This window comes from Alosa alosa, chromosome 7 (assembly GCF_017589495.1).
Source record: "Alosa alosa isolate M-15738 ecotype Scorff River chromosome 7, AALO_Geno_1.1, whole genome shotgun sequence".
Taxonomy (NCBI): domain Eukaryota; kingdom Metazoa; phylum Chordata; class Actinopteri; order Clupeiformes; family Clupeidae; genus Alosa; species Alosa alosa.
In genome coordinates, this window is record NC_063195.1 from 8,995,074 (window position 1) to 9,017,861 (window position 22,788).

A 22,788-nucleotide genomic window follows, 5' to 3' on the forward strand; every position below is an offset into this window, starting at 1 on the left:
AAGAATGAGAAATTCAACCTTTAAGGACACCAATTTTCTTTGTAAATTAATAATGTATTGTAAATAAATAAATATTTTTCTTTAAATAGGCATTTTATAGGAACCCCTTTGTTACATTCCCATAGATGCTGGCCGATTTTTCTTTTTTCTTTTATTTTATTTTTAAAGACCTGTTATTTCATGGATCCAGGATACTATGCATCATGATAAAGTTCACTTGATCTTTGGAGTTAAAATAGCCCCACATCATCACATACAGTACCCTTCATCATACCTAGATATTGACATGGTTGTATTTCAGTTAGCCTATTAGCTGGTTTGATTTGTATTGAGGTCTTCATGGTTTTCATTTTCGTTCTTTGAACGGTTTCTAATCCCTGCTATTAATGCATTTCACATGTTGTTTACTTTTCTAGCCTAATTTCCATTTTTTATTTTTATTTTTTGGGGGGGGTTATTTTGACCATTTAACTGTGAGCTACTAAACAAAGCAGACATGAATATAGACGTAAACATAGTGAAATGAAATGGCTTGGAATGATCATTTGATTGTTATAGAACACTGCAAAGAGACACAAGGTTAGTGTTCACAGAATACATTTTGTCGCTGTCCGATGAGAACAATATATCTTGTATTTCTGACGATTTTTACTTTTTACTATAAATAGAATGTCCACCTTCTCCTGTCTACAGTTAGCTTTGAGTATCAAAATGACCAATGGAAATAATTTGAATATTTTGTACACCCTCCACTAGTAGTAGTATTGTGCATGAATTGTTCATAATAACTTCACTAAACTGCAGAAGAAGCACGCAAAGGCTGCTACCAAAGTTTCCAGAGGTTACGGACTGAACAGGCAGTTTGAACTACGTTGTTTGAAACCTATGAAATTATTAATAGAGGGGGATTTAATTTGTATAGTAGCCAGCAAATGCATGTTGTGTTCTTGAAAGAGATAATATTTGTGTTAAATGTCCTGCTTCAGTTGATTACGTTAGTATACTTTGACACTTTCACTCGCAGGAGCAGTGTCCTGTATCCTGCTTCTGTCAGTGATCCTAAAGGAAGTTATCACATGGTGACACTTGCTCTCGCTCGCTCCCCTTGCTCAGCGTCACTTTCCCTTGCTGTACTAGTTTCCTGGGTAAAGCTGTTTTACACCAGGTCAGAGTCCCTCTAGTTTGGACTGGAAGGATGTTGTCAAACATTAATCAGATAATGTGTTTCACTTACTGAGTAGTGGTGGTGTTGATTGTTTGGTTGTTGCTGTCATTTCAGTTGTGTGTTGCGTTTTCTTTTTTTTTTTTTTTTTTTTTTTTTTTTTTTTTTTTTTTTAAGTCTTGATGATATGGACATTGTCTTGACTGGACCAGTGAAGTTACCCATTAGCCCAAAGTTAGCCATTGAACAAGAGCCCTAAGGCAGGTCAATTGTGGGTGGATATGTCTCAGTACCGAGCTGGCTAAAATGGAAGGAGAACACAGTGTTAAAAGGCCAAGTTCAAGTCAATGAATAGCAGAGTCAGGACTTTCCAAGTGTGCCAGCGTAGAGTGGAGTGCTTGTGGAGATGTTTTTTGGTGCCCTGATGGTGTAATGGTGCTGTAGGATGGTTCATTGATGTGAAGATGTAATAGTGGTGACCTGATGGTGTAATAGTGATGTAGGGTGGTTTATTGCTGTGGAGATGTTTTTTGGTGACCTGATGGTGTAATGGTGCTGTAGGGTGGTTTATAGCTGTGAAGATGTTTTTTGGTGACCAGATGGTGTAATAGTGCTGTAGGGTGGTTCATTGCTGTGAAGATGTAGTAGTGGTGACCTGATGGTGTAATAGTGCTGTAGGATGGTTCATTGCTGTGAAGATGTAATAGTGGTGACCTGATGGTGTAATAGTGCTGTAGGGTGGTTTATTGCTGTGGAGATGTAATAGTGGTGACCTGATGGTGTAATAGTGCTGTAGGACGGTTCATTGCTGTGGAGATGTCTCCTCCTCTGACGAAAGTTGCATACAGTGTTTACAGTCTTCAATGTTAACATCAGAGAAATATGTAAAATATGCTGTGTCTTCCAAGCTTGCAGGGACATCTGCCTAGGCCAGGAACAAGTTGAAAATGTCAAATGTCCTTTATGACCTCATCCAACTGATAGCTCAAAGTCTATTCTACTCAGGCCCATAGCCTTCTAAACATTTATACCCGTTTTTTTTTTTTTCCGCAGGCATTAGAGTAACACTTTACTTTCCTCTGTAACACTGGAATGGCGTGGAATTTTTAGTGACGTTTGTAGTACTGGGCGGTATGACCACAAATGTATATCACAGTATTTTCCAAAATTCTGACGGTTTCACGGTATATGACAGTATATATATATATATATTTTTTTTTTTTCCATGCATAATCAGGTGTTCACAGCATTTTCTACTGGTTGAGAGAGGAATTACTGCAGTAGATTGACCTATGATGTTCTATTTTACCGTCATGATGAGTGATTATTGTACAATAACTCCACACTAGTAGTAATACAGGTTTGCATGACCCCAGATAATGATGCTGTTTACAAAGAATAGCCACTCATGACTCTAATGAAGTGAGGAATCAGAATGCAAAGTCAATTGCGGTCAAAATACAGAACTTTTAAGGTGTAAATTTCACCAACATATTTTATAAAAACCAATACAAAATGTAGTGCAGCTTGCAATAATTATACTTTTGCTTCAAGTTCAATCCCAGGTACATTGCACAGTATTCAAGTAAACATAAAAAGGAAAATTAAAAGAACAGTTTGCATTAATATGGGCTTTGACTACTTTTGACTATTGAAAATAAAACCTCTCCGCTAACATTAACAGAATTCATGTGGATCTCCTGTTAGCCTACCATGAGCTTCGGTTCGGTTTGCTAGGCAAAATGTTAACAAAAAAGTTTGTTCTGGTGCCCTAATGAGTCAGGATCATCTCTTAACTAGCCAGCTAGTATTGTTCAGTTCATATATATAATTTCTATATTATTGATATTTGTCTATTACTTGCTACCTGGATAATTTCAGTGAATATTATTAAGGTAAGATGAATGATAAGATCATTATGCTTTAATGTGTGCAGTGGGTTGTTAACAGCATCACCAAAACTATAAAATTTTCGTGTGGGGAAATCCCTTTCAATGCAGTAAATCTAACTAAGGAAACCATTTAAGATATTCTGTGCAACACCCTTACAGTACATAAATCCCTTGCCTGAGGAGAAATTAAGCCTTAAGGGTCATACTTAAGTTTAAAATCTTAAGGTGTTTTGTGCAACCGGCTCCAGATAACTACTGTTTACCCTTGCCACACCTCGCAGTCACACCTTGCATTTTTTTTTAGTGCAACATTGAAAAAGGTCCCGTCTGAAACAGTGTCACGTGGCGCAGTGCACAGATTAATTTACTGTGGACATCAAAGCGAACCGTGCTGTGAATATTTAGCAAGATGGTCTCGGTTCACCCGGTTCTGGAGTCATTGGTCTCAGTTTGTTTTAAAACACCCAGAGTGTAAAACTTCCTTTGTAGCACTTGAATGTAGGCTTTTGTGTATAGTATCCTTGGCTTGTTTTGTTTGGTAGTTGGTCTTTTGTTTGTTTAATGGTAGATTTTTGTTTGTTTAATGGCGTAAATACGTAGATTGTTTTTGTATGTCCTGGCCTGGGAACATGAGGCATTTTTTGTCATCGTCATCGCAGAGGCAGCTGTGGAAGAGCTGGTCAGACCAGATTATGGCCCTGAGGTAGATTTTTTTTTTAACATAGAGCATTTGGTCACATGTGAACGTCAATTGTTGTCTCCTGGTTTGGAATTTGTTCTCAGAGGTGTTGCCCTGACAATGAGTTGAGTTTATTTGTTTTCGGTGACCGGTAGTGTTTAATCTGGTGTGGTGGGAGGTCAAAGCTCAGGACTTATTTTCCTCAAGACTCGACGTCTTCACTGATCAAGTGGTTGTGCTGCCTTAAACAATTACAAATTACCTTGTCCCCATGCTGTTCATTCCTCAAATTCAGTTGGGTCAGAGCCATTGAAAGAGAGAGTTGCGATATAGCTAAATGGCTGTGTTGCAGGAGGGTGGGATGTATTTCTGGATGCTAATATAGAGTGTTGTGCCTCTGATTTCTTTACCGTGTTGAGTTGGGCTTTCCCTGATATTGGTTTGTTCTTTTTGTGTAAAGCACATTGAATGATGATTACATATGATAATGTGCTATATAAACACATTTGACCTCGACGTTGGTGCTCGCTAGCGTCATCTCAGTCTGCAGAGTGTATATTAACAAAACTGTCTTCCATTCTTCATGCTCCGTGTTTATTCATTTATTTTTTTGGTGTCGCTTTCCTTTCTCTGTTATAGGTGTGTATGTATCTAAATACTCAGACTGCTTGGACTTCAAGCCATGGTACAGTGGGAAATCAGGTCACATAGCCATCATCAAGCTCACCAAGGTAAACGATTTCTCGTCAGTCATCACCAACTGACCAATGCCGAAGGTGCTAAAAACACACACATCTGTACAGGGTTCCAGACAGTGGTTGTTTTTTTTTGTTTTGTTTTTTTAACAGGATCACTGTAGCCCCTTACTGAATGTTTTTGGAGCACAAGCAGAACATTTAGGAGGGCACACACTTAGGTTGACCTGCAATTCTACATGTTCCCCCATTTTACCTGTACTGATAAATGCGATTTAGGCGGTGCTAGTGTAGTGGTTAAGGGGCTGGGCCAGCTTAGCCTAGAAATCGAGACGCACCCTAGCGGCAGCAAATGTAATTTGCAGCCAGGGTAGTCTAGCAACTCTCCGTTGGCTTGCAAGCTGGACAAATTAAACTTCTATCAGGTCAATCACATTGTGTATAGAGTCGGTGACGGTTCCGCATGAATTTCCTGCTACTTGAAAACAAAGAAGATGGATGCTGCTGCTGGTGAACAGCGGTCTTTGAATCGCGACTCGATAAGCTTTTTTTAAATTAGCAAAAATTTGATCAACTAGCTCCGCTGGTGGGAAATGCATGGGACTTATGAGTTGTAGCACTATCCTATTGCGTGCAGAGGACATTTTAAAGACAACCGTTTTTCCCGCCCCTTGGATTGAGCAGTGCCAATTGTAAGTTCCCAGACCCTACATCTTGATGTGGGTCTGGCTCGTCGGGCTAGGGCTAGCGTGCAGTAGCCTGAAAGTTGTTGGTTCAGTTCCCGGCTTCCAATTGCTGTGCCCTTGAGCAAGGCACTTGACCCCATGTTGCTCTGGGGACAATGTAATCCCTTGTAATATAGTTGAGTCACAATTTTGTGTCTGCTTAATGTAATGTAAAAATGCTTTGAAAATATGATTCAACGAGAGGCTATTTCAGGAGTCATCATCAGGACTGTTATGTATCACTACTTCAAGTCACCCCACATTTTGCATTGAATTGTCTGAAAAAGGAAAAAATGGTGTAGGGTGAAGGCTCAGATTAACATGTAACCCTTTGGACCACCATCTTGTTTTTGCAATGTTTACGTAAATTTAGTTTTTGTTAATTCCCTGAGCCTTTCCAACTGGAAACATTGTTCCAGTTGGAAAGGCTCTGCTTCCGAATCTGATCAACTGTCAACTGATTTTTTTCCCCCCTCCACGATCTCAGGAATGTTTTGCTGTAGACAGACCCTGCTGTACGATGATGTTACCTGTGCAAAGGCGCTCCCCCTCTCCTACCTTGCAGACTCGCTTCTCGTCCTCATTTTTCAACAAAAAATAAATAAAAAACAAATTAAAACATCAGCAAATTCGCAGGTCACACATAGCTGTAAAAAGTACAAAAATCCTCAAAAAATGGTTGCAAAATCCGTACCCCTACCTGCATTGCAATCATAGACAGTAAAAGAAATGGACGAACAGACTCCCTCGTTTTCAATGGGAGGGCACTGAGGCAAATTGAACGCTTTTTCAGTTGGATTGCCATCGACTCGCACTTAACTTTGTGACGTTAGCCATCGAACTGAATCTTGTAACTCGTATGATAGATGGTTCACATAGAATATCATCCTAACAAGTGATATCAAGTCGTGTTAATGTTGAAACTACCAGACATGATCGTCTTCAAACACCATCATGGTAAAACAAAACAAAAAAGTTATAGCCTTCGTCTTTCCACTTTTCCGACCTACAGTCAATCCATCAAACCTCTGAAATGATTAACGTCAGTGCCGTTTTTTTAATAGGTTTACTTGCCTCTATGTAATGCTTTACCTTAACATACAATGTTATTGTAGGCTACATAGCTTTGTTCATGAGTTTCCGTGCTGGCAGGACTTTGCTTCTTATCCAAACAATACGGTTATCTCCCTACTGTGCGACAGAAAGACTCAGGCATAATAGCGTCATATTACGTCAAACGTTAGCTTCCCTACAACCGGACTCACTAACTATACTTCTTACGGGAATCTCAATGTTACATATGAGGTAGTTGAGCCTATTTTGCCTTCTCTTGTTAATGTACATAATACAGAAGCTACAATGTCGGCACAGGATATATGTTATAAGAAGTTATGGGAGTTCAAAAAAATCCTAAATGAATGGGCGTTCTATGGGGTTAGCAGAGAGTTTATGACCACTGCTCCATGGATGCTTCTACTTCCGGGAATTTGCCTGCCCCCTTGATTGCAATAGACCTCTGAAGTTCGCCTACAAAAAAGCTACTATCTTTGACATCCGGTATCTGGCGATTTTTCCTATGGGAAAATAACATGGGGATTTTGAATTATAGCACCTGTTAAACTCTCGCGGGGATGAACAAGTCTGAAATGCAGACGTTTCCTGAACACACTTTTGTCCTCTGCCTTCGAGTGGATACTGTGATCTCCGGTACGTGAAGGCGGCACACTAATATTTTTGCTACCCCAGAGCTAACTTGCAATGCAACTTGCCATAGGTAAAGTGGATCTCCTTATATGGGCAATGATGGCCGTTTTGGTTCGTTTTTGTAAACGAACTTCAGAGGTCAATGACCTCTGCAGGATAATCAACCTCAGACCATCCCCCTCTCTGCACATTGGCCTGTGCAGTTGAATAATCAACCCCAGACCCCCGCACCCCCCACCCCTCTGCACAATGGCCTGTGCAGTTGAATAATCAACCCCATACCCTCCCCCACTCTGCACATTGGCCTGCACTGGCAGACTTGCCTCCTCAACATGGGAAAAAAGAAAAATTAAAACCGCAGCAAATTTGCAGGTTGCACATATGCAAATAGTTGTAAAAAATAAATGAATAAATAAATCTTACAAAAACAGTTTGAACCCTGTCTGCTGTGCTGTATCTATCTTCCTTACCCCCCAAAAGGAGGAATTTTGTAAAAAGAAAGCTTAGAGTTGAACGCAGCCACACCGTAGTCTTGCATTGATCTGCATTGCATTCAATACAGCAGCCTCTCATGGTACAACAACTTTAATAAAATATTTCACTGATATCATTGTACAATTTTACATCTTTCTGTTGTCATATCAACAGGGCCGAGTGAAAGAGGTAACGGAGAACTACACCCTAAAATTCACGCCTCCGACCCAGGGGTTTGACTGCCACGAGTCGGAGCAGATAAAAACAGTCACAGCTGCCACCAGTTCATTCTTGGCTTTGGAAAGGACACAGGTAACAAGTTTGAGGCCTCAAGAAGCATAGACATTAGAATGTGATTTTCCTCACCGTTTCGCATTATTAGAATGTTCCACCATGTTAATCACTGTATTCATTTCAGTGTTATAATGTCATGCTTCTAAGATTTTGAAAAGAAAGTTTAGTTATACATTCAAGAGCTAAAGCACCTAATTTATCATGTGCTCTTGGTCTGTCTCATTTTCTTTGCTTTCTTTGTCAATGCTGCGGTTTGTGTGTTTCAGTATTACATGTACGAGATTTTGAGTAGAAGCGAAGTAGCAGAAAAGTGCCCACGGCATGTGTACCCATTTGCGATTGTGGAATTCTCTTATGGCCAAGCAGAGACCGCCAGCCCAGAGATAACAGAGGAAAGGTATGATATTGTATCAAAAAGGAAGGGATCACTGGAACGCACAGATGTTTAAGTTGCTCGTTTTCATTTAACGGTGCAGCAAATTAAATATAATACGATACAATATAATTGTGTATACAACTTCCAGCTGTAGTTTATTTTAATACCATATAGTATTGCTTAAATCATGACCTGTAATGTTGTTTTTCTGTGAATTGGTACTCACCGATCTCTTTCTTCCTATGACTCGTCTTCCCTCCTCAGTGATGAGAGAACTGGTAAGTTACCTTACGTTATCAGAATGTTTTCATATCGTCATGGATTTGACACATTGCTGTGTATTAGTACAGTACACATTATAACAGTTATTTATTTTTAGACCGATTTACAAGTTAAAGATAAGCTAAGATGATTTGGAATCATTTTCTAATTAGACACATCTCATCTTTACCCTTGTGGAGTGTAATAATGTACTTTATGTTTAATTGCAGTGTCGTTTGACTACAAACCTTGGACAGGCCAGCTGTCGATTGAGTCCTTTGTGTTCGACATTGGACTGAAGTCCCACAGTGGAGCTTTGATACCAGCAAAACTGTAGGTGTTTGTAGGGTGTTTTGATACCAGCAAAACTGTAGGTGTTTGTAGGGTGTTTTGGTCTCTGCCCTTTTATTGGGCTGCTCCTGTTCCAGAGATTGCACTTGTAGCTTGTTAGGTCATTCCCTGTTTTATCACTTATTATTATATTATTATTATTATTATTAATATTATTATTATTATTATTATTATTAAGTGTGCTTGCAAAGCAGCACACTTATTGTTCTTCTTAAGTTTTATTATTATTATTTTTCCCGTCTCCCTAATTTTTTGTCAGCCCTAGCGCCTAGGCCCTTTGAGACAGAGACACCGTTCCAACTTTAAAACGTCCAGTCAGTACCGGTGTAAGTTGGTCGCGAAGATGACGTCAGGTGGGCGTGCCGTTCGTCCGCCATATTGGATTGAACAGAAAGCGAAACTAAATTTTCACAGGTCACAAATTTGGCCCAAACGCCACGAAACTTGACGTACATTATCCTTGGACCAAGCCTCACAAATGTTAGCGGAAGGATTTTTGATTTTCGAAAGCGTTTGCCCGTCACAGCCAAACGAAATCGGTGAAGCTCGAAACAGGAAGTCGCCCATATCTCAGGAACACTGTCACATATCGATACCAAATTTTGTATATGAACTGGGGACTCCAGTGTGAGGGTGCATAGGCAAAAAATAAAAAAGAAATATTCCAAAAGTTTCCATCATTTGGCAAACCACCCACGGGTATTTGGTAACTCACACCATTCACCTTTTCACCATTCACCTTCTATCACAATGCCTTCCATGTATGCACAATGTCTCAGAGCAGACACAATGTTTCCAGGCAACCTTGCCCAATCATGAAATTCTATTATGTAAGCTATATATATATATATATATATATATATATATAGCTTACATAATAGAGTTGTTTTCACATTGACGGTATTCAAATTAAATTTTTCATTATTGTTACATATCATGATGGGAGAGTATTATTAAAAATGTTACAAGTATGCAAATGCATATGTTTACGGGCATTTAGGTTTTACTGTGTTGTTTTGTTGTAAAGACATGCAAGGCATTCTGGGCCATGTAATGAACAGTGGTCGGCAGCACTCCATAGGCTACGATATTAATATGAATAGGTGTTTCTGTAAACCTAGGGACAATAAACAGCTATCTCTGTTACAAAAAGCGAGCTGGTAATAAGCTCATTGAAGAGGGAACTATGATAAAAAAAAAAATTTTTCCTAAAAGCATGGAGTTGACGAAAGAATAAACGAGCAATGTCAATGTTAATGTTAAATAGCCTAGAACTATCTGAACGCTAGGTGGCAACGTTGTATTACATTTCACTAGTGTAGCCTACTTGAAATAACGGTGTGAGATTCACAAGTAATGAAGGTGCAAATATTATGTAATTTATCATGGGAAATTATTGGAAATGTTATTTCTTGTTTATTCTTGCAAACCACACACATCCATTCGAATCACACGTACACATTTAATACTGAAAGACTATCATTTTAGTTTATTTGATGTCGCCAGCAACACCGCCTTCAGAGCAAAGATTCTAGAACAGAGCTTCAGAGAGACACGTTTTGAGTTTGTGGCCAAGAACCTAAAATATCGGTTTCCATGTGCTGGATGGTAAAAGTCCCCTTATGAAAGTAAGTGTTTTATACAGTTAACGTTACAGACATAATGAGTCATGTTGTAGTGGTCAACATAAATGTGCCCCTTCTGTTATTAGAATGCTAAGCGGAGAAGCATGCTAAGCAGAGATTTAGTATCATTAATTTCTTGTGTGGCTAGCTATAGGGAGGAGATGTATGTTGCTAATTGGGATTTATGTTGTTTAGCGTAATGCCATGGTCATTTGATATGAGATGCTTGCACTCGTAATTTCTCGTCCACGGTAACTTTAGGACTGCTATTTTTTTTTTACTAACAGTAATTCACGAAGCACTTTAGCCCTAAAAGTACAGTAGCACCTAGGTCTGTGACAGCTTAAGGGAACTTGCATTGTAGGCATAACTAAGGGATGCAATAACACCACCAACAACCAAAACTAGCCTACTCATTGTCAACATGTACATGAAATGTAACGTTTCATGTGAATCAAATTAAAATGTTTTTCTTTGCAAACGTAGGCATAGGCATGGTGACAGATTAATTTAATAATGCTGCTGTGTGAATCAAGGTAAGCGTGCAGGAAGTGGCCACTTCTTAATGGGACCCACTGTATGGAAGTGGGCTAAGTAAAATAGAGATGTTTTAAATAAGATAAGGTTAATCAGAATTCTACGATATGCCCGCTTGACAACGGCAGAGATAGAACTGGCCTTTGGCCATAGCAACCATCCATTTAGAACGACTGGCCTTCATAGCAACCAAAGATCTGAGCTGTGTTGCAATGTGAGGCAAAGTATAGAAAGGTGATGAAACATACAGAGACAGGTCAAGAAATATAGTGCAATGTAGACAGTAGTATACAGTTGATTTACAGACGGTGGTTTAGAGTAATATGAAGTATTCCTTTATTCTGAGATAGGCTACATCAATAGGCTCTCAAAACAACCCCAGGCTCACAAAACAATCCCAAACATAGAGCAAATCCATATAGATTATTTGTCAAATAAACCAGTAAAACATAATTTGTGGGATGGAATATATAGCATTCACACTCATAGCTCATATTTTTTTTTAAAATAAATCAGTGAAAAAGTATCCTGACAAACAAGCAGCTTTTAATGCCTTGGTCATATTTCATCATTTCAATTCCTCTGTAGGTTACCTGATAGCCCAGTTTGAGAGGCAAGGCACGTGACATTATTTATTTTTTTGCAGCCAATCACTGCTGTCATTTTATTTTATTGATTTGATCTCAGTCATAGAAGCTAAATTGAAGGCAGGCCAAAGGTAAAATCCAACGAATCGCATTCAACCCAAGCCAAGGCAATAGTTGAATAGAGCTTTTGAGGTATTGCCACTGCTCCAACACTGAAAGGCACTGTTAGAATGCTTGGATCAAGCCAGGTTCAGCATAGCGTATGTCACTGTCTGCTCACGTTGGTGACGGACCAGGGCAAACACACTTTTCCCAGTTCCGCCGGAAATGCAGTCTAGTTATTATTATTATTATTACTTATGGCTCCAAAAAACTGGATTGAGTCTGACCTCAAGTCGAACGCAAAATCGTATCAACATTATTGACATTGCCAGTATTGGTAGAGGCAGCCTTGTGTCAAGAGTAAGCCTAGATTTCCACCTTCCTCTCCAGAGTGCATGTACAGCCTTCAGCATGAAGATCATATTATTTCCCAAAATTATATTTTGCACAAATGTAAATGTAAAATGCCCATTGTTTTAAAATGATGAAATCAAGACTTTCCACATGCGTTCTGTCTAAACACTATTCCTGCAGCATATTCTGTAAAACCACATCTCTATGGTGGTCAGTAAATGTCAGCCTATCACTGAAAATATATTTTAGCTGACATGAACTTGAAGGTTAACAGTACATGCTTAGCTCACTCTTTGATATTCTTGGTTTGAAGTAATTCAAGTCAGCCTTGATTTTGTCAAAATTGGCCAAGAAATGTAACCTTAAATAAGGTGTTACACTTAGAAATCTTTAATAGATGTAAAATTCAAATTCAAATTCAAAACAATTAATTTTGAGATTAATCATGATTTAAGAACTTTTACTGTGATTAAACCACATGCAGTTGTACATTTAATCCTTGTACAGCCTAAATATATGTATGTTTGACCTTTTTTTGAACAAAACAGCACAAAGATATGTAGTTAAGTGCTTATTCTACTCATAGAACCTTAATACTTGTTTTGTTTGTTTGTTATCACAACATAAATTGTTAGTCACTTTTACAGTCCTAATATAAGTTTTTGTTTTCATATTTTTCAACAAAATGGTGGAGTGAAGTCCCTATCTAATCAACTCAACAATTTATTTTGTATGTTTGTTTGTTTGTTTTTGTTCTCAGCCCAGAGATGCTGAGTGTGAAGAGTGTGATCAGCATTCCAGACCTGAAGGCACTGTTACCAAAGGAAGTGTTTGAAACCTGTTTTTCTGGAGACAGTAAGTGTCAAGTTGTCATTAACAGGGTCAACTCAATTTGAAGGACACATAAAACACATAATAAATTGCACCAGTTTTTAAGAGCCTCATACTTTTTTGCAAGTCAACATTTCCAGTCAGATTTCCACGAGGTAAATATTTCCTGTAACAAAATAATAAATATATAAACAGCGTAAACTACATTATGAATTATGAAAAATGTACCTGATGTTACTGGCTTGCTTCTGGATTATTTTCCCTGTAAATGGTATTGCTTCATTTGTCTGCAGTTGAACATTAACATAGTAGTAGTCAACACTAGTAAAAGAGCATAGCCTAACAAAGTCTGTGCTGCCTGTGCAGTTTTTGTGGGAGGAAAATGCTGCAGTCTTTACGAGGTGATCCCTACGGATGAGGATGAGTCCTCCCTTACTCTCCTCATCGACGAGTTGAAAGAGAAAGAATTGGTGGGTTCAGTAATTGATATTTCTTCCCTCTTACGTTAAATTAAAGATCTCACTTGTTTGTGTTTTCGTTGTAAATAACTTTTGTTGTTGTTTGTGTGTGGTGTTGTTTATCCCCTTCCATAGGCCCTTGTTTTTCTGTTGAGTGATTCTGGAGTCTTTGTTATATTACATTCAACATACTTCTTATCTTATGAAGGTAACTGTCATTCTTTCATCCAACCAGTCATTTACATTTGTATGCAAATTTTGTTGTTTCAAAATTGTGAAATGAAGAAAGTGTGAATGAAAAAGTGAAATGTAGAAAAATGCCACGCCTGAAGCCAACAGACAATAAGGAATATTGTAACATATAGTTATGCAGCCAATGTTTGTGAATGTTTCTGTGATTCTGGCATCAGTTGTGCAGTTTCTCTTCAACTTCCCCCTTTTTTCCCTTTTTTTTTCCTCTACAGATGCGAGTTCCGAGGAAATTGAGGCTTTGTATGGTCTGTTCATATTCCCGGATTCACACACAATACAGAAAGGTGTGTTACTTAAACGTTCCATAAAAATCAGAAAATATATCTGTTTTTTTTAAATCTATATAACCATTTGAAGTGTGATTTAGCTAGTCAGAGCAATCATGCAACAGGTCTACCAATATGTATGCTGTAATCTGCAATGTAATGAAACGTTAAAGAGCATTTGTGTGATGAAAACTGTACACTCATTTCCACTCAAAAAGAGTTCATATCAAATAAGGAGTTATCTATTTCTATCCCTCCAGATACCAAGAGTATGCAGAAAAAATCAGCGCTGTCATCAAGGGTTAGCCGAGTCCTTCCGGCCTTAAACTACGCAGAGACCGAAGTTGAAAAGTCTGCTCCAGATCAGCACAGGGAAATCCGGGCACTGTTCGAGCAGCATCTGAAGAACTACGGGACTCTAATCCAGCCAGGGATGCAGAACAGCCCTCAGAGAGAAGCCAGCATGTTCCCAGACCAGTACGATGTCCCCTGCGTTTTCAAGCAGCTCTTCCCACTGCCCAAGTGGACGGACGTCGCCAGGCTGAAGGTGACGATGTACTTCGAGGATCCCAGTTCGTTCGAGATCCCTGTGAAAAGGGCCTCGGAGCTGATGCACCAGCAGCAGAACAGGGATGACCCGGATGATGAGGTGTACTACTACATCTCATCCCCGGAACCGGAAGATGTGTCCGACACTCCGGTCACCACCAGCACAGACACCCATCTAGAACCGGAGGACAACGTACCCACAGGCGTACTTTCTGATGTTGCTGCAGATGATTCAACTGAAGAAAGCGCCTGTCTGTCTAATAAGCCGAGGTGTACTGTTCTTTTGGAAGATGTTGTGAAGACAAACACAATAGTATCTTCCCAAGAACAAGAGACAGTCAGTCCCCAGTCCACAGTGCCTAACAGGGTTGAGTCCTCTGATAGACTATCACCAGAGAATCACTATGGCGACTATCCAGAGGACTCTCCTATGTCTGAGCTTGCTACAGGAGAGGACAATAGTATTTCTGACTCAGAAGCTCCTGGTACTCCACTTAAGGGGAAGAAACCCCCCCAAGGTGATGACACAGACAGCTGTGTAGGGTCTGTTGAGTCTGCCACAGATAAGTTGCCAGAGAATAACGGTCAACCATGTTCATTACCCGCATCAGAATGTATGCAGTCTGCTGATTTGGCTAAGGACTTGCCCAATGCAGAGGAAGATGCCAGCAGTTCACTCTGTAAGAAGTTAGAGAAACCTCTAGAAGAAGGGACCGATGACTCTGCAGCAGTGACCTGTCAGAGCGACACTGCAAAGCCTCACTCTGAGTCTGATCAGACGACAGATATCTGTGAACAAAGTCTAGCAGAAACTAACAGCAAGTCACTCTTAGAAGGACAGAAAGTCCTAGAGGTAGTAGACAATGTCTCCGTTATATCTGGTAAGCCTTCCTCCACTCCGAAAGGGCTAATGAAGGACAATGAGTCTGGAATTCGCACAGGAAAAGCCCTGAGTGTTGTAGAGGCAAAAATCACCAGTGCAACTGACACTGTCGGCAGCCTTGATGCGCCTGCAGAGATGCCAATAAAAGATTGTGGTAAAGACAACCCACCGTCTGACCAAAATCCCAGTGATGACCTGTCTAAATCAAATCAAGAGGAAGATTCAAGAAGTCCATTTGTTTTATTAACAGAGAAACCTTCAGAGGCTGATGACGACGGCCTTACTGCTACTTTACCTGTTGTCGTTGACTCGTCCACAGTAGTGTCAGTGGAGTGTCACAAGTCAGAGTTGTCTTTGGACTCTGCGGATGTGGTTTCTGAGAGTAAGGAGCAAGAAAAGCCAGACTCTAATTGTATTAAGCACGATGCATCTAAGAACCTATGTTCATCTAAAACAGAAGACAGCCCTGTCACTTCAGTCATTGCAGAGTCCAAGGAACCTCTGGAAACAGATGTCAATGGCCCCACTGACACCCTAGTTGGGGGTCCTTCCTCTGCAAAAATAGCAGCTGATGTAAGTGAGAAGGAGAACTCTTCAGAGAAAATGTCACCAGTGGCTGTTTCTAAATCAAGTACAGACAAAGTACCCTCAACTCAACTTGATCTATGTGCAGATAAGCCTCTAGAATTGCAGGCTACCAGTGTGCCTTCTAATCCAACTGAGGCAGGTGACTCTACTGCAGAGGTATCAACAGAAAACAATTATTTGCAGGATTCATCGACAGTCTCAGACGGGCCTTCTGTTTCCCCCAGTACAGAAGTAGTGAAAACTAGACTAGCATCAGAAGTTGGCAGCCTTTGTACTGACCACCTTCTTGCAGGGGGCAATTCCCCTGCAGAGACATTAAGGGAAAAGGATGGTTCTGAGGAGGCAGTCTCTGAATTGAGTCTATCTAATACTGAGGTAAGCAAAGATGGAGTAAAACCAGCACTGTCTTTGACAGTTAAGTCTGACCAGTCAGCAGGTGATCGCAACTCAGAAGTGATGTCTTCAGAGATACTTCAGTCTGCTGAACAAGAAGGTTTACTGAAGCCTGAACCTGCTCTGGTCGCCTTCCCTGGAGAGTGTACATCATCCATCACTCCAGTTGTTGTCTCAACAGACCATGACCAAGGGGTGGACGGGGATTTGAATGGTACAAAATTGCCACCCAGTTCAGGTGCTGCAGAGGGGATGACTGACAACAGAGCACCCAATGTCAGTCCAAAACCTTCGGTTCAGAATGAAACTGGTAATGACAAACTTCCTGAAACAGATAAAGCTCCAGTCAAACCAGACTGGAGGACTCTGCCTCGTCGTCGCGGCAGAAGACCTAAGCAGCTGCGAAGAATCCTGCCAAAGATAGCCTCAAAACAACAAACATCACCTAGTATCAGTCCAACCACCCTTGTTCCAACAGAAACTGACAAAATTGAGCATAAGGGAGAGGTACAGGAACTACCCTCTTTAGAAAATGACCGTTCAAGTTTGTTAAAGCAGAAAAATGATGTTTTGCCTCATGTGGAAGAGGTTGTTTCATTGATTAAAAAGGTGGTGCCCTTTGAAAGTTGGGAGCATAATTATTCTCAGTGTGTAAAGGGCACCGCAAACCAGATGTCTGAAACCTCCACGGAGATATCTCCCTCTGGCAAAGGAAAGGAGGGAAAGACCCCTCGCAAACGCAATAGGAAGGAACATCGGAAGCTGGCTTCACAAGACTGTATATCAAAGCAGGGTGGGGACGAACCCTCTGTGGAGATTATTATTGAGTCCAAACAAGTCCACCGCCTTAAAAGAAAATTAGACCTAGACAATTTGAACCATGACCTAAAGACTGTCATCACAGATTGTGGGAATGTGTTTGTACCCCACGGTTCAGAAATGCTCCCTCAGGATGTGGAGTTAGTAAGGAAGAGGCATAAATCGGCAGACTGTGGAAAGGGATTGAACAGAACAAGGTCCGAACCAGGATCAGTGTCCCATACAGGGTCACCGGACTCTCCAAGACATCCACTTACTGGTAAGGGTAAACCTAAAGAGTGCCTTACACTAAAGGACACAAAAGATTCCCTTTTACAGACGTTAGATGGAGGGGTAGGTCTCAAACAAAACCGACGGTTAAGTGACCATCTCCATTGTTCAGTGAATGTATCGGCCTTTCAGGTTGCTCAAACAGATAACAATGCTGCTGTACAAAAAGGGGAGTTGGAGATAATTCCCACTTTCGTGTTAGAGTTGGATAGTAACAACCAGACTTCAGTAACTGTTACAGAACAAGAAAATCTGATTGAGGAAACTGATGGAAATATTGCCCTTTTGAGTTCTGCAACCATGGAGTCATCCGTCAATATTGGTGCAGATGGCCTTCAGGAAACAAAATCAGACCGGACCACTGAGTCCGATTGCAAAGGACCTCACAAACCCAAGAGGAAGAAAAGTGCGACGTACACAGTAATTCCCATCAGTGAGCTAAAAACAGTGTTCAGGGCAGGGAAAAGGAGTAGCTTATCAGATCCAGAGTGTCCAAAAGGACTTGATCTCAGTTGCTCTAAACCTGACTCCAAGAGACTTAAAAGTTGTGGCGAAGTTAAGAACAAGATGGATGTCAACGTCTCTGATGAGGGCAGTGAGGAATCTAACCCTGCCTCAATAGCAGGTTGTGACCTGGGCAAAGAATCATTGTCTAATGATGTAGTGCCTTCATCTGAAATGGCATCAACAAGTACAAAGAAATATAACAAGCTGTTGAAGAAATGGCAGAAAATTAATGCCAAAGACATCTTCAGAGACCAAGGTAAGTCGTTTTTTTCCCCCTAACATCTGGGTCAGATTGGTGTAAGAGTGATTCTGCTTTTGTGGTCTTACTCTATCCTAACTGCATGTAATTTGACAAACATAGTTTCACTTCTTTTGTTTTTAGTTGTAATGTCTTAACTGTACAGTTGTGTTCAGAATAATAGTGTGTTTTAAAAAAGTGAATAAAGCTCAAAATCCTTTGAATAACTGGTAATAGAGTCCCGAAGTCTGACGTAGCGCTTCCGTGACTGCAGAATCACTGGATCTAAACAAACTTTCGAAGTCGCTTAAATTGCATTGAATGTAGACATGTGGCATAATTTCTAGCTAATAAATTGTTTTAAATCTAGGCTATAGCCATTTAAACATGCTTTGCCTGCTAGGCAGCAGCTTACCCACATAACACAGGATTCCCTGGCAGGTGTAATATAAAGAAACAAAATTCCAGTGGATATTTCACGTTTCTCAAAGACTGGCGGCTGTTAAGAGTGAAATGTTTTGCTTAAAAAATAAAGCCAAAATATGTGCGTGAATTTAAGGATTTTAACCGTATACTGTGAAGTAAAAACAGAAAAAATATACTAACATCTTAGAAACGTTAAATTATTGAAATAGATTAAGAAAGCCTTGGCAACGCTACGTCATGGCTTCGGGACTCTATTACATAATATCAATGCATTGATAACATGACCAAAAATCATCAAGTTTGTTATACCTTTACAGAAAGTGAAGAAAAATAAGTATTAGGCTATTCAAAAAATAGCAGTGTTTGCATTTTTCTTTTCAAACTCAAACATTTACTGTGTCAACTGAACAATGTCTCAAGATTTTGCTTTATTTTGAATCACTGCACTAATATTTAGTTGCATAACCATTAGGGCTTTGACTCCGAACTTCGTTATTCGAATATAATTCGATTATTTTAAAAATTAAAGATATTCGAACGAATTTTAGGGATCTCTTAATATTCAAACCTGTAGCCTATGGAAATGTTTTTTTGTAAATGTATTTGGTTGTAGCCTAAACGTTGTTTTCAATTCAGATTCCGAGGTTTTTTTCACGCCTTCTGAAGTGAAATCGCGAGCTCATTAGCAAGGCTATTATTGGCCATCTGGGCTCCTGTAGGTTAGCATCCTGGCTGGTTCGCGCTTAGTGAGCTCAGCTCCCACATAGACATTTTTATTTTAAACTTATAACTTCCTCTGATTTTAATCACCTTAGTTATCAATCAAAGCAAACAGGGAAAAGAAATGGCAACACAATCATTCAAAACACTCAAATAAATAAATGTGCAGATAAGTCTGAATGAAAAGCAGCACTGGTTGAAGCCTGGAAATATTGTAAACAAAGTAACGTTAGCTTAATTTGCTAGTTTATCATAGTATATGGTTAGACTGTTCAGTTTCCCCACGTGTGTTTAAGTTTCAATTGAATACTTTTTCTCCTTGGGACAGGCCCGTTTGAGTCTTGGAAAATACTTTTCCATTTGCATTGGGATTGAGATGATTAGAATTTAGCAGTCAATTTCAGTGGTGGAATGTAACGAAGTACAAATACTTCGTTACTGTACTTAAGTAAATTTTCCACGTATTTGTACTTTACTTTGTAAAATTTATAGTGCATACTTTTGACTTTTACTTCGTTACATTTTACAGCAATTATCTGTACTTTTACTCCGCTACATTTCTACAACACCATCGTTCCTTTTACGATACATTTTATAATCAGTTTTTTTCTCTCTCTGACAAACACGCTTGTTTTACCGGGGTTGCTACCAAAGATTCTGGAGCTTACGTGCATTCTTAGAAACATAAGCTTCTAGTCTATACCAGGCAAAGCGTGAGCTTGTAGCCATCTGCATTCGGTAGGCTATATTCACCAGACCCATGGCTACACTGTACATGCAACTGTGTGCTGTGCCTTTCTCTGTCTGTTATCTGCAGTGTTAGGGCCTCCTCTCGATGAGATTGCTATCCGCTGATCAGCGAAGTTACAGGCTATGCCCATGCTTCTGTCACACGCCTGATCATTTGCGGCACAAATGAATGGTAGACTATTAATGAACCGTGGCGGAAAAAAACGTAACATTTTCCAGATTAGGAAATATTCCTTAATTGTGTGTGATTAAATAAAGATGCATAGCCTACAATTGGGGGTAGTAACGTGGCGCCATTCAATGTCTATGCGTCTGCGCCAAGTGAAACTGAACTTAATCATAAAGACACCTTTCTCAGCAACTTTTCTGTTCAATCAGCATAATTGGCATTACGATCCACCCGACGTTTCCCTTGTCTACCCCGTTAAACTTCAGGCTCTCGTGTTTTGCTGAATGATATTACTCAGCAGATCACCCTAGTAGATAACCAGAATTACAGTCTCTAGAATTGTAGGTCAGAATGTAAACTGGGCCACAGATGGTAAGCACAATTGCATTAACTTAAAACTATCTAGTCGAGTATAACCTAAAACTAATTCAAATGCCACAGCCCATACTAATCTTTCTTTTAGAATATAGATATTAAGAGAATAAATCATTATGCAAATACTTTTACTTTTAATACTTAAAGTACATTTAAAAGCAGGTACTTTTTACTTTTACTTAAGTAGGGTTGTCATTGTGGTACTTTTACTAAAGTAAATATGTCTCTGTGTATTTGTACTTTTACTTAAGTACTGAGTTTCAGTACTTCCTCCACCACTGGTCAATTTGAATGCAGTAGTTTTGAACAAATTCGTGAAGCGTGCTAATGATGCTAACCAGATTTAATAGCAATTTAGCCAGTCGTCTTGCACGATTAATGTTTGGATTACATGTGCATGCTGAGGAGGGATGCGCCTGTTGAGAGGGAGAGAGAGAGTGCACGGGGCAAGGAGAGTCTGTGTTGAGGTAACGTTAGGCCTACTTCTACCGCCTACTCTGGTAGAGTTTGACATACTACAATGCAAGATATATTTAGCCTATTTTATTTATGGACAACATAAGGCAGGAGGTGTGTGTTGCTTTTAATTATGAATGTTCTATCGAACATACTTTTTATTGATATCGATTACATGTGCGATACATATCGCTATCGTTATCGCCCAGCCCTATGCTCAATAATAACAATTTTGACACACGCATAAATACTCAGCCTTTCATGCACGTAGTCTATTGACATTGACTGATACACTGCCCTCTGGTGGACAGAACAAATAGAACTTAAGTTTGATACCAATATCGGTCTTACTGAAGACATTTAATGGTTAAAATAGGATTAATACATATTCGAATATATTCGAATTTTAATATTAATAAACAAACAAACTTCGAATATGATTTTTGGGCAAAAGTCAAAGCCCTAATAAACATTATTTCTGAGAATTGCTTCACATCTGTGTTGCATGGAGTCAACCAACTACTGGCCCCTGTGAACAGGTATTCCAGCCCAGGATGATTTAACTACATTCCACAATTCCTCTGCATTTCTGGGTTTTGCCTCAGAAACAGCATGAACACCTATGAAGTTGTCACAGAATAAGAATTTGTCAATAACTCAATTTTGACAAAGAATGTCAGATAGAACTTTATAATTCTAAGGGGGCGTTTTGTCCTCCTCAAAGACCCTTCTCCTCCTCACAGACTCTCACTCCTCTGGTGTTCCTCTGTTAGGTGCACCCTCGAACCCTTCCGCCCCCTCGGATCTCCTCAACATCGCATGTCCAGAGGAACTGCAAGGATCGGAGGACGGCATACTGGTACAGATCCAGCTCGAGTCCGTCAACGAGTCCTTGGGCCAGAGGAAGACTGTCAGAGGAGGAAGGCTAGAGGAGGCTGCAGGGCCGTCCTCCTGCAAGAAGCCTTGCATGCCCGGTTTCCGAAGGCAGAGGGAAATTGTTCAAAAGGGCGAATCGATTGAAATTTCAAGGCAGTGGAAGGAGACGTATGACTTCAGTCTGGACAGCAAGTTCAGAAAAAACTCTCGTGATGAGACGGTGTTGAGAGCACTACATGGGTAGGTTGAGTTTGACTGAGATGAGCACAGGTGAAAAATAATGAAACTGTTTCCATAGAGCAACAGCAGCTCCTGTCAAGATGTGTAACAGAGAAAAGCATCCTCATTAATCATACTAAACTCTGTTTGAGATATAGAGAACACTGGTCATGTTCTATCCTGTTGCCACTTGCAGTTCAAAGGTAATTAGTGCAAGTGATGAATGAATGATGTGGTTAAAATGTCCATCCTTCGTTTGTACTACAGCGTGCAAGTTACCATGTCTGAATAATTGAATGTATTCCCTGCCCCCCTTCCCCCCCTCATGTAAGGATACTCTACAGACAGTTGTGAATTTTTTTGTGACAAAATAGCCCTTGGGATTTCAACGTCACCGACTCGGACGAAGAGATTCACCTCATCTTCCACATGTGGATCGGCCTGTTCTACAGCAAGTCCGCTCCTCGTTTCTTTCACCTGGACTCAGACTTCTCTCTACCTGAGGAGGATGTCGGAGGAGAAAAATCACCCCGGGACGGCCATTTACAACTCGAGCTTTCAAAAGTCAGCGCCACGAGTACCCCCAGAGGAACCTCCAGCATGTTCGCAAAGGCCTTGCCACCGTGCATGCCGCCATTTGAAGATGAGTGCTCGAAGGCGTCTGCTTCAGAGCCACAGCCTTGGCCTGAGAGCCCTTCATGTGAGGTGTTGGACCTTTCTCTGAAAAGCTGCAAGGCTATGGACCTGACCAGTACCCCAAAGACCCCAGGAGTGGAATCCGCCAGTGATGCGGGTGCTGGACAGTCAGGCGAGTACTGCGAAGGTCCCCTGGATTTGCGGATTGAGCCTGTCTGCGCAAGGACACAACCTCAGTTGAAAGTGAGTTTGGGTTAAGTTTAGTCAATTAAAAAAGTTAAAAGTGGAC

The 22,788-nt window shown here is 40.2% G+C and overlaps 1 protein-coding gene across 2 annotated transcripts in view; it reads left to right on the forward strand.

Annotated features, from left to right (window-relative positions):
• LOC125297514 overlaps positions 1–22,788 on the forward strand; it is a 39,690-nt gene that overhangs the window by 6,541 nt on the left and 10,361 nt on the right. Inside the window, exons 6-17 of one of the 2 annotated variants that reach the window (XM_048247872.1) lie at positions 4,373–4,464; positions 7,506–7,643; positions 7,892–8,022; positions 8,266–8,279; positions 8,493–8,595; positions 12,579–12,673; positions 13,016–13,119; positions 13,243–13,315; positions 13,572–13,643; positions 13,886–17,890; positions 21,542–21,884; positions 22,238–22,742. In XM_048247872.1, coding sequence (XP_048103829.1) covers positions 4,373–4,464; positions 7,506–7,643; positions 7,892–8,022; positions 8,266–8,279; positions 8,493–8,595; positions 12,579–12,673; positions 13,016–13,119; positions 13,243–13,315; positions 13,572–13,643; positions 13,886–17,890; positions 21,542–21,884; positions 22,238–22,742 — 5,675 coding nt within the window. Of the gene's footprint in view, positions 1–4,372; positions 4,465–7,505; positions 7,644–7,891; positions 8,023–8,265; positions 8,280–8,492; positions 8,596–12,578; positions 12,674–13,015; positions 13,120–13,242; positions 13,316–13,571; positions 13,644–13,885; positions 17,891–21,541; positions 21,885–22,195; positions 22,743–22,788 lie in introns of those variants that run through there. The other variant, XM_048247873.1, reaches the window with a different exon arrangement.